We start from the raw sequence: 13,414 nt of genomic DNA on the forward strand, positions 1-13,414 counted from the left end.
TTAAGCATATTGTATACAAGAATCAGTATGAACTACGATGTTTTTAACTAGATTTTTGTGATCCGATCCCAGATTTCTAGAATTAACTGATGGTGCTGCATTGTTAAATATTACATTAAAATATTTATAACTAAAAAAGCACAAGTTAATTGTTAAGGTAAGTAAATAAGATCAATGTTTAATATACGTAAGAACTTGTATAGAGTGAAATGAATTTCTTAGGATAGTTGATCGCAAATATTAAAAAATGAAATTTCTTATACAGATTCCAAAATTTTATTTGCACAAAAATAAAATTTAATCATAATTTGAAATTAAGGACATCGCCAAGGATCTGTGATAGGCGGCCAGTGCCTATAGATACGTAAATTATCCTATCCTATTCTTGCAAAAAAACGAATTTAAGAAATATTTAAGAGAGGAGAAATCTATTTGAAATGTGGATAATTTTAATGTAATTAATTTTAGCTAAATATTTGTTTCTAGTCAAAGTAATAAATAAGAATTAAATGTTTAATTGATAAACTTTAGCAAAATTATTTCAAGTTTATTGTAATTGCATATCTATAATCTATAATATTCTATATTTTTATAAATGATTAGATATGTACGTGGGACACTCAGAAAGTTTTGCGACTCTAAAAAAAAATGTTCTATAGGTAAATATATTTTTATTACATCTTTTCAAAGGACTCTTCACTAGCCTCTATACAAAGTTTCATGCGTCTGAACCAGTTTTCGAAACACTTTTTCCAGTCCGCCGCAGACACCTCGTTTACAGCCTGCTCCAACGCTGAGAGCGCATCATCCGGCGACGAAAATTGAATCCCTTTGAGTTGATTTTTTATTTTTGGGAATAAGAAGAAGTCACACGGTGCTAGGTTAGGGCTGTAAGAAGGGTAACCCAGGAGTTTGACCGGTGTGCTGTCTAGGAAGTCCCTCATTTTGATTGCGGTGTGGGCGGGCGCATTATCGCGGTGGAGCAGTAGCGCGCGGAGACCTGTGTTTGGTCGCTTGTTGCTCACAGCAGAGAAAACTTCTGCCAAGTATTTGGTAGTATACCATTCGGCGTAAATGGTTCTTTGGTTTCGTAAAGGAATTGACACCAAGTAGCCAGTCAATTTGAAAAAATTCACGATCAAAATCTTCCCTCCGCTTCTAGGTCGCTTTACTTTAGTAGGCGTCGATTTGTTTTGAAACACCCTAACCGTCGACTGGCGCTTTGTTTCTGGATCGAATTGATAAATCCAGGATTCATCACCTTTAACGATGTCGTAAACACGCCGAGACTAGCCTGCTTCAAATTAGTCTATCATATCATGGCACCAATCCACCCTTGCTGCTTTTGAACATCGGTGAGGTTGTGCGGCACCCTGCGTGAAACTATGCTCTGCACCCGTGGATGCACGTGTAGAAACTCGTTAAGGCTTCCTGATCCAATCTGCAGTATATGCTGAATCTCTTGATATGTAATTCGTCTATTGTCTTGGACCAAATTTTTCAGTGCTAGCACGTCTCCTTCCGTAACAGCCGTCAAAGGGCGATCACTTCTTTCTTCATCCCCCAAAGTTAGTCGATCTCGCTTAAATTCATTATATCAACGATACACGGTTGCCTTAGAAGGGCCTTCATCCAATAATACCATTTGAAGTCTATCGTACGATTCGTCCGGTTTCAGGCGACATTTAAAATCGTAAAAAATCATAGCGCGATAATGTTCTCGACGCAAATCCATTTTTCAATGAGACACGGTAATTTTAATAAGCTCGCAGAAAATGTGTAGGGTAGTTTTGAATTTAGAACGTACCTATTTTTACTTATAACTAATCATATTTTTAAATAAATTATAACAGACCAGTCTCACATACATAAAAACTTTTTTTCGCAATACTTTCTGAGTGACCTGGTATGTTGTTAAATCTAGTAATGTGTTAATTATAATTAAATCTATTAATACTACGCATTTAAATACCTTCAATGTTTACTAAGAGAGCCCTTAAGTGTAGATTTAAATGATAGTATACACTAAGGTACTGCATAATTAACCATTATGTAACTTAATTGCGGTTGAAGATGTACCATATTTTATGTAAATATATTTTTTATAATTTTCTAAGAAAATCCGTTCTGGTTTTAACATTTCATTATTTATCGAGATTGTTTATAATAATTTAATTTTAATTTGCTTGGATGGATTCTTAGTAAATAATTAACATTAAGTCGATAACAAGCATATGTACATATTTGAATACTTACTTATGATTTAAAATTTACTAAATTTTGTCCATAAATTATTTGATACTATTCTAAAAATTATTTTCAACTGATTTAGATGTAAGTTTAATAAAGTATTCGACAGTTTCCTATATTATTTAACCTCTGACCATTTCATCGTATATTTATTGGATCTAAAGCATCTCGCTCAGAAATTGAAAATTTTTAGCTTAACAAAATATTGTTTTCTCTGAAATTATTGAGAACTTGTGTACTTTCCTTATTTTATCGTGTTAAGGTGGGTATAGTCTAGATCATTTACTTGTAACAAAACAACGAGCCGCTCTATGAAATGTCTTTCATAGAGCGGCTCGTTGTTCAAAATCACCCTTTCCCGAACCAGACATGCTTTGGAAACTGTGCTTTTACCTGTATCATATCATTCGTTAAAACGTTACATTACATAATGAATAAAAAATAAATGCTTGAGAAAATGATCTAGTGTATATTCACCTTTACAATCTTACTTAATATTATAAATACGAATATTTAAATGGATGGATGGATGAATGGATGTTTGTTAGAAGATTTCTCTGGAACAGCTCAAAGGATCTTGATGAAATTTAGCACATATGTAGAACATTGTATGAAAGAACACATAAGCTACTTATTAATTTTATTTTTTTAATCCGCACGAACGGAGTCGCGGGCGATAGTTAGTAACATAATAAATGGTGAAATTAAGTAAATCCGATTCTCCTTTGTTTAAAATAATTAAACGACGTAAGGACGTCAGAAATTCTAGATTGTCGACTGGAGAATACTTAAAGCTTTACCAACCTCAGATATCAGTCTCTTCAAAATATATTAAAACTATTTTACGTTTCTACGTCATATTTATTTATTTTTCATTAGCGGCGATCTATAAATATTCTTTTGATATTGTAAGTATATTTTCTTTTAAAACTGATATTAGTATTAGTAATTAAACCCGCAAACCATGGTATGTGACGTTAGGACCGGTGATGCTTCACACGTTCCCTTCCCACTCTATATTATAAGGAAACGGAACTGTTGACTTCACATATATATGTATCTTTGAATTTCTTCTCAGATATATGTAGGTTGCATGATGATGTTTTCCTTTACCGCAAGAACGTCGAATAAAAGTATATATAAAATCGAATAACACATAGGTATATAGTGGGATTCGACCCCAGAACTTGTAGATCACAGATCAAGTGCTTAACCTCTGAGCCACCGACGATCTTATGCTGATTGTATAATAATTTTACTTGGCATATTTGTTATAATATTTCGATAATACACATCTGTGAGTCATAAATCCTTTATTTCTGCGTCGGCATACCACACCGCTCATGAATATTTTATTAACGAAAAAAAAAATATTTGAAAGGCGCCGCAGAAAATATCATAGCGCTGTTATTTATTTGGTTAACGCGGAAACGATCTTTTCTCTTTCCACTCGGTTTGTACGATGTTTGCTTATTTTATATATAAGAATTTCATACGAAATAATTTATTTGTTTTCGCTCGAGTTAGCAGACAATTATGTTGATAATATTCTTATGACATACCACATATATACAAATTTATTGGTTATTGAATAATGTAAAAAAATAATCTCAACCAGTCTCATTTTCTCTCATTTCCTTTCTAGTTCATCATCATCATCGTCATCAGCCTTTTCTGTCCACAAATAGACATAAACTTGATGCAGTGTGTGCTACTCTGTCTTCCACATACAACGACTTTCCATCTCCTCACTAAGTTGTCGCTCCAACTTGGAGGAGGGCGCCTGCGCCAGGATTTTCGGCTCTACGGATCTTGATGAAATTTGGCACACATGTAGAACATAAATTTTTGTGTAAATTCCGCGCGGACGGAGTCGCGGGCGACTGGTAGTATGTTTTTTTTTTCAGTCCAATATCTGTATAAAAAACAAATTCGAACAAAATTTCTACATCACATAATGAGATTTTTTTTTCAAGAGGAAACTTTCCAATTCTATTCATGTTCGTCCATTTATGACAATTAGTCTACAATATATAGATATACGAAAACAACCAAAACTATAAAAAGCATTAGAAACTCGTATAAAAGCCATTTCGAAACTATGTCAATTATTCCAACCGTTCGGACAATTCGTTGAACGTGTGCCTAATTTATGCGACCTATTACTTAATATTTGTGGCTTGAAAAGTTAACAGTGTAATATAGAGTTACTAAAATACGAAAATATAACAAAATCTTATATTTTCATACCTCATACTATTTTACTATTAATATTTAATGCGAAAGTTTGGATGGATGGATAAATGTTGTTATTACGTATCTCCAAAATGGCGTAATAACAGATGTAAATAATTACATAGTGTTACTTTTATGCTAGTAAAAAAATAAAACTATATCATATATTGACAAAACTTTAATATATGGAATTTTTAAAATCATTTCAACGTGCTATATTCTATTTTTTAAGGAAGAAAGTTACAAAATAATAACAAAAAGAAAAAACAAGGAGCAATAGGCAACAACAAGAAACTTATTGTGGACATAAAATGTTAAGAAATTCATAAAATAAGCCTCAGCATCTGTTTTTAATAGCGTCGCTAAACATTTTCTACTACCGAGCACAGAATTTTGATGTTGTGGGCCTAGCACAAATATTTGTGACAATCGCCATCGTATCATAAACAGAATTTGTAGTAAAATTTGTGCATCGTTCCAAAATTCGTGCTTGGCCCTCTGATCTTGAACTCTTGTACTTTTTTTTCTTTTTCCGTGGCCGGTGTCTATTTGACCAGTTGGTTTGACCGCATGGCATCGTATTTGTGTTATTTACGAGGAAGAAATTACATCCTAACTGCTGAGATAGTTGAATTATCTCCCAATAAAACAAAGATGGCGCCCTGGATCTATGTGACATAAGCAATCTCATTTTTACGACATTAGGGTAGGTACATTCTAGTGGTCTTAATATAAGAGCATCTCTGAAATTAGTATTTTACTGTGCTATTATGTTGTTTACGTATTTCGTTTCTCTTTTTATCATTATGTCTATGTTAATGTAATCGTTTTGACTATAATACCATTAAAATCAAATTAAGTTCACAAAGGAAAGATAAAACAATTCTGTTGATTAATGGGTAACAAGGCTTTGAGGCTGAAAGTTAACGAGATAGTTCAACTGCTGCTTTACATATGATTAATTGGTGTTAAATTGGCTTTCTACCTTAGAACCTCATTGCCTAGCGCGGCCAGTCCAGTGGAAAAGGGGACTAAGAGTACATCATTTTCATATTAATGGGAAATCAACAAACTGTATCGTCGTAATGATTCCTTTAATCAATCCCTAGTGACATTAAAGTGACAAATTCAAGTGCTAGAACAGAGGGAAGTAATACGCCTGCCAGGTCACGTTGGGGAAAAAAGAAGGCAAATATTTTTTTCACGTCTGCCAAGTATCAAAGTGGTATATCTTTAGCAGCAGAGATGGCTCAAAGGGATGGAATAAGAAATGAAATTGGTCTTAGCTACAATTCCAACTGATGTTTAGAGACTCAACGTTTGATCATAATAATACATACTAGTTTTATCTTATTTTCTTTCTCTTTTGGATGGAGGACAGTCACGACATCGTGTATTTAACATAGGTACAATGCAGGATCAAAAATCAAAAAGTAATATGAAAAATTCGTGGAATGGAGAAATGAAACAATAGAGTAATAATGTAATTTATTTCAAACATGCAAAGTTTATTATATTGGCCTAAATTTGAGTTATTATATATTTATATAAGTTTTCAATTATTAATAAACTTGATATTAAAATTTAATGTAACGAGTAATAATCAATTCAAAATTGAAAAGTATTGAATCTTATTGATGATAATAAATATAGAAATATGCATATCTAATTTTTGATGAATCACAAGCAAAACTTGCCTTCAACATAGGTGTAAATTTTAATCAACATTTTACAGTAAATATATTTAAATACTTAATTCGTATCGATCTTTTCAAAAACAATTTAGATCTTTCAAAATCATTTAAATTTTTTCTTGGCACTTGTATACTATCACAGATTCATAATGATGATTATAATGAATAGAAAAACATCTAAAACACCTTTCTTTAATTTGCCTTTTGGTCTAACAAATGACCGTCAATATCTCCAACTCGTATTACCCGCTTCATTTGAAATTCAAACAATTTTCAAATGAATAATTAAGTTAATTCTTCATTCCCTTGGTTATCTTGCTTTTCACATAAATATGTTTTTATTTTATTCTGTTTACCATTTTGTTCAAAAAACTTACTCATCACTTTTCCCATAAAACTTTTAGGTACAACAATAGATTCTAATTTAGTTTCAATGGAAAACTTTCGTCGTTTCCCTTCATGTGAAATGGAACCTAAATCTAGGGAATAACTATGTTTTAATGTTTTGGGACGTTTAAAACTCTGATCAGTGTTATCTATTTTTTTGACTTCCGTAAAAAGTTCCTCATAAAGTTGTTTCTCATTTTCTCGTTTGGCCACTTTCGTAAAGCAAAGTTTGTTAGCATCGACTATTGTAAGAACAGGAGACTGATCATTTAATATACAAGATTTTTCTAGTTTTCTATTACTGTTACTTGTATCATCATCAAAAATAGTTTCGCCCGATCTTTCTGCATCTGATACGCTCATTTTTTCTTCTATCAAACATAATTTGGAAACTTTCTGAAGTTGTTTGTTAGCTTTTTCATTTATTGTTATGTTAATTTTATCATCTGAATTTGTATCGCATTTATTAACTTTTTTGGGTGTATTCAATATAAATGTTTCTGAAGAATTTCGTAAAGTAGTATTTTTTAATACAGATAATTTATGACTCGGTGATAAGAAAGTGTTAACGTCTCCTCTTTCGGTTTCAGAGTTTCTACATTTAGTTTGTATGCTGAAAACACGTTTAATGGACTGGCGAAACTGTGGGAAACAAAAGATAGTGTTTATTTATATAAAAACAAATACTACTTATTTTAGAATGTTATACTAACCTGTGTGTTCATGCCGACGTAGATGAGTGGATCGTAGCAAATAGAGCTCTTTGCAACTAATGCTGGTATAACTCCTGCACCAGGCGAGACCTGTTATTACATTAAAATTATAGACAATTTACTGAATTATTTTATGGTGTTGTCTCCAATTTTGTAAGTGCATATTTGTAAATTTGGGGAATATTTTAGGGAATAAAAATTTGTTTAGTATAATTATTGGTTTGATTCTACTCACTATGCCTTCTGTAGCAAATTGTTCCATTAAAGCAAAAAGAGAATAAGGTGTCCAAGATACAGTGAATGATATAATCATTAGTAAAACCATTGCAGTAGCTCGAGCTTCAGCGCGATTCACACGTCCCAGTCGCTGTGAGTTCTGAAACAAATATTAAATTACCACAATTTAAAATTTAATTAAACACAATCTTAAAAAAACATACTAAAAAGTAACCTTATTTTAAATGACCGAAAAAAACTTTTGTCAATCAAAATAAATTTTCTCGAATTGGACAGTTTTAGAAACCTTAGATGACAGTTTTAGAACCATGGAATGTGACAAAATAATGTAACCGATCTATGTCTATCTAAACATATAAAAAATTGGAGCGTCTGTCTGTAATATCAAAAACATGTCATGTTTCATTATTTGCGATGCTAATAACGAAAAATATATCGATGGGTCCTACGTATATGGGCCAAAGTAACAAATAGTTGATTTTTACTTTTTAGTGTTAAAAGCAACCTCTTTGTTTAATTAACAACATGCACTAAACAAAATACACATTTACAGGTATAAATGTTATTTTTTGCTGAAGTAAAAGGGCCTATGCGGTCTATTTTTACACATGGTTGAATCTTTGAGAGCCTCTCCTGTAAAGTTGTCAATTTGCACATTGGCCCTTTTTCGTAGGAGCGAATAATTATATCCATGTAATTATTTAATTACCTTTCTCATAGTGCGTATGATATTGACGTAACTGAATGTAATGATGGTGAAGGGCAGGATCTGACCCATTGCGAAGAGGAAGAGAATATACGTTAGCGTGTTGAACGATTGTTCATGCCAATTCACCGAACAACTGGTAAAAGAAAATGTTATTGATCATTGCAGTACAATTTGTATTACACAAATAAAATTTAATTAACCATAGAATCACACAGTCAAAAAGCTTGTTAAAAACATATTATATTTAATCTCATTATAGAAGTGAAACTAATACAAATAAAAAGCTGGAGTATTTAAGAGAAACTTGTATAAAGCTTCAGAGAAATATTAAAAAATTGCATGAATAATCATTATTCAAAAAAGATTTTACTCTAAAATCATAATACCTACCTGATATTAGCCGCTTCATTCTCATATTTACCCCAACCAAAGAGTGGTGGCGTTGTTAGAGCCAAAGCGTACGCCCATATAAAAACAATTGACAGTACCGCACCCTTTGAAGTAAGATGCCTTGAGCTAAAGGGCTTCGTTACCATCATATACCGCTCAAAGGATATTACTGTCAGAGTCGTGATTGAGGTTATACCTGAAACAAAGGACGGAGTTCGAATTACAGAATTAAATATCAAAGAGTTTCGGTTATTTCGACCAATTAGGATACCTAACGAAAATAGAATTAATTAAATTACGTTTTTTTTTATATCAATTGATATTGATAGAGCTTCATTTGGCAGTAATTGCTAAATATATTTATAACAACTTTTGCTAATGGATTTAAAGAGAAAGAATTTCCAACAAAATTGTAAATACATAACTTTATACTAGTTCTGTCGAAGATAAATATGCGGAAGGATATGTTTGATATTATAGAGGCAGTTTCAAAACAATAAAATAGAAAATACTTACCTAATAATGCCATGAAAAATCCATAGAGCACGCATAGAGTATGTCCGAATATCCAATGATGGAAGAGAGCAGATATCAACGTAAAAGGATTTCCCAAAAGCGACACGGAGAAATCGGAGCAAACTAAATTAAATAATATTATATTCAACGGCGTCCAGAGCTGTAATGGAAGTATTTATTTATTTATTTATTTATTTATTTATTTATTTATTTATTTATTTATTTATTTATTTATTTATTTATTTATTTATTTATTTATTTATTTATTTATTTATTTATTTATTTATTTATTTATTTATTTATTTATTTATTTATTTATTTATTTATTTATTTATTTATTTATTTATTTATTTATTTATTTATTTATTTATTTATTTATTTATTTATTTATTTATTTATTTATTTATTTATTTATTTATTTATTTATTTATTTATTTATTTATTTATTTATTTATTTATTTATTTATTTATTTATTTATTTATTTATTTATTTATTTATTTATTTATTTATTTATTTATTTATTTATTTATTTATTTATTTATTTATTTATTTATTTATTTATTTATTTATTTATTTATTTATTTATTTATTTATTTATTTATTTATTTATTTATTTATTTATTTATTTATTTATTTATTTATTTATTTATTTATTTATTTATTTATTTATTTATTTATTTATTTATTTATTTATTTATTTATTTATTTATTTATTTATTTATTTATTTATTTATTTATTTATTTATTTATTTATTTATTTATTTATTTATTTATTTATTTATTTATTTATTTATTTATTTATTTATTTATTTATTTATTTATTTATTTATTTATTTATTTATTTATTTATTTATTTATTTATTTATTTATTTATTTATTTATTTATTTATTTATTTATTTATTTATTTATTTATTTATTTATTTATTTATTTATTTATTTATTTATTTATTTATTTATTTATTTATTTATTTATTTATTTATTTATTTATTTATTTATTTATTTATTTATTTATTTATTTATTTATTTATTTATTTATTTATTTATTTATTTATTTATTTATTTATTTATTTATTTATTTATTTATTTATTTATTTATTTATTTATTTATTTATTTATTTATTTATTTATTTATTTATTTATTTATTTATTTATTTATTTATTTATTTATTTATTTATTTATTTATTTATTTATTTATTTATTTATTTATTTATTTATTTATTTATTTATTTATTTATTTATTTATTTATTTATTTATTTATTTATTTATTTATTTATTTATTTATTTATTTATTTATTTATTTATTTATTTATTTATTTATTTATTTATTTATTTATTTATTTATTTATTTATTTATTTATTTATTTATTTATTTATTTATTTATTTATTTATTTATTTATTTATTTATTTATTTATTTATTTATTTATTTATTTATTTATTTATTTATTTATTTATTTATTTATTTATTTATTTATTTATTTATTTATTTATTTATTTATTTATTTATTTATTTATTTATTTATTTATTTATTTATTTATTTATTTATTTATTTATTTATTTATTTATTTATTTATTTATTTATTTATTTATTTATTTATTTATTTATTTATTTATTTATTTATTTATTTATTTATTTATTTATTTATTTATTTATTTATTTATTTATTTATTTATTTATTTATTTATTTATTTATTTATTTATTTATTTATTTATTTATTTATTTATTTATTTATTTATTTATTTATTTATTTATTTATTTATTTATTTATTTATTTATTTATTTATTTATTTATTTATTTATTTATTTATTTATTTATTTATTTATTTATTTATTTATTTATTTATTTATTTATTTATTTATTTATTTATTTATTTATTTATTTATTTATTTATTTATTTATTTATTTATTTATTTATTTATTTATTTATTTATTTATTTATTTATTTATTTATTTATTTATTTATTTATTTATTTATTTATTTATTTATTTATTTATTTATTTATTTATTTATTTATTTATTTATTTATTTATTTATTTATTCTTTAGCACTTTTATAAGTACAAGGAGGACTTAGAACTTAGACTTAGAACTTGAAGTAACATCTGAATATTAAAAATCTATTATGTACAGTAAAACGGGTGGTTTTTTTAATCTTTTAAGAGATATTTCGTTTGGATAAATTTTAAACATCATCATCAGCTCACTATACGTCCCCACCGAGTGGCGCGGAGTCTACCTTAAATTAGACTAGGACATATTCAACCACGCTGGCCCAGTGCGGGTTGGTTGCCTTCACACATACATTTTGAATTTCTTCTCAGATATGTGCAGCTTGCATCACGATGCTATCCTTCACCGTAAGGTCGGATAAATGTACATATGTAAATCGAAACTCGAAAAACACATTGGTACATGGCGGGATTCAAACCCAGGACCTACAGATTGCAAGTCAAGTGCCCCTGAGCCACCGAAGCTCCCGATCGACCGAAATTTTAAACATACGTATGACGTCAATTAAAACATCGATTGTTATATCGTATAATTGTGAAACAATATAACAAAGTGATTTAAAAAATCATTAATCACTATGTAGCAGATTAATTAAATATCAAAATAAGGTCTAATGAATTCATTGCAGTTTCTTTATTGAATATTTCTCACCTGACGATCCTTGAACATAAGCAAAATGACCATAAGATTCAGGAAGAATCCAAAAAAACCTATAAGAAACAAAACAAAAGCGGAGGCTACGTAACCCCATCTAGGCATCAGAAGAGGAAACTCTTCATACGTAGTACGGATCACCGTGTCGTTAAATTGTTCCAGATATAACGTCATTATCACATAGTTATTTACATAACTTTATATAATAAATAAATTACAGCTTTCATCTTTCCATTTCTAGGTCGCACAGTGTCTCCATCTGTAAAAAAACTAAATTTTATTGAGCGGATCAACCTAAAGGGTGGTCAAGAGTTAATGTTCTAGTTTTTTTTCTTCTGTCTAAATATCTCATAAATCCTTGTTTGCAAATTCTCCAAAATTACACTTAATGTGCGATTAGAAGTAATTTAAAGACAAAGAATAGCCGTTGGCAAATTAGGAATCACAATGACCGTAAAAATTATTTACATCAAAAACAACACAGATTAAATCATAAAACGGAAATTAAAATTGAAGCATGAAATGCCTTCATTTGTTTTATTTTACAGTCTCGTTTGTTTATTAATTATTCGTTTATTTCTTTTATTAAGACCACTGAGGCATCGTTTTGGCAATTAACGTGATTTTTTTTTAAAAAGAACAAAAAATAACAATACAGTTCCATGATTCTGTTGTAACACTAATTTTTTTTATTTCTTTATATGTACCTATAATAATATACTACCTATAATAATTACTAATATTATAAATGTGAATGTTTGGATGGATGAATGTTAAAAGGTATCTCCAGAACGGCTGTGTGGATCTTGCTAAAATTTGGCATAGATTTAGAACGTATTCTGGAAGAACACACACAGGCTACTAATTTTTATTTTTTTATTCCGCGCGGACGAAATCGCGGGCAACAGCTAGTGTACAATACTAGGGAATCATAACACAATTTTTCACCATAAGGCTTCGAAGCCATTTAAATAATTGAAATGTTTTTGAAGGAAAAAACTTTCGATACCCAATTCTTTGATGTTAAAGTGGTGTTATTTGAGTTTTAAAATGTAATTTGCGCACAAATGCCGAGGGAGAAAGAGAGTAAATATACAAGAAAGAGAGTCATATGTGACTGATAGAGATGTATGGAAGAATAGTAGACGAAGGGAAAAAGGCAGGTTGATGATGACGAGGTAAATAGTGCAATTTAATTGCATACATTCACTGTAGTGGTGACAAGAGAGACAATGAAACTAGAATTTCTAAATGTAGCCACATTTGCTACGTAAGTTCGTTAATACAAAAATCGGGTTACCGTACAAACTTTTTTTGATTTATTTTTGAGATATCAAATAATGATTAAAGCAAATTACAATAATTTCGTTAGGGGAATAACTGATAACTTTTGTCACGTCCTAAGAATACCAAAATAATTTTTAATTAATTTATTTTAACCACTAAGTTACTACTAGTACTTGTAATATATGATCTGTGGTCACTAACTTACTAAGTTAGTCCATCTATTACCATAGATCTATAAAGTCTTGGTGTTATAGATGTCCAAGTATACCCCCAATGTAAAATTAACTCAATAATATCAATTCGATGATTTATTCTGACAGGAGA

The 13,414-nt window shown here is 27.7% G+C and overlaps 1 protein-coding gene across 1 annotated transcript; it reads right to left on the reverse strand.

Annotated features, from left to right (window-relative positions):
- Positions 1 to 6,431: 6,431 nt before the first annotated feature.
- On the reverse strand, positions 6,432 to 11,977 carry LOC106719962 (parapinopsin-like). Its single transcript, XM_045680979.1, has 7 exons — positions 11,801 to 11,977; positions 9,132 to 9,291; positions 8,616 to 8,811; positions 8,226 to 8,358; positions 7,515 to 7,655; positions 7,280 to 7,369; positions 6,432 to 7,208 (listed from the first exon to the last, which is right to left on the reverse strand). Exons 1-7 carry the CDS (start codon positions 11,975 to 11,977, stop codon positions 6,465 to 6,467), a joined length of 1,641 nt encoding a protein of 546 aa, XP_045536935.1. The 3' UTR covers positions 6,432 to 6,464.
- Between the last annotated feature and the right edge of the window lie 1,437 nt (positions 11,978 to 13,414).

The sequence above is a fragment of the Papilio machaon genome, chromosome 14 (assembly GCF_912999745.1).
Source record: "Papilio machaon chromosome 14, ilPapMach1.1, whole genome shotgun sequence".
In the NCBI taxonomy this organism is placed as follows: Eukaryota; Metazoa; Arthropoda; class Insecta; order Lepidoptera; family Papilionidae; genus Papilio; species Papilio machaon.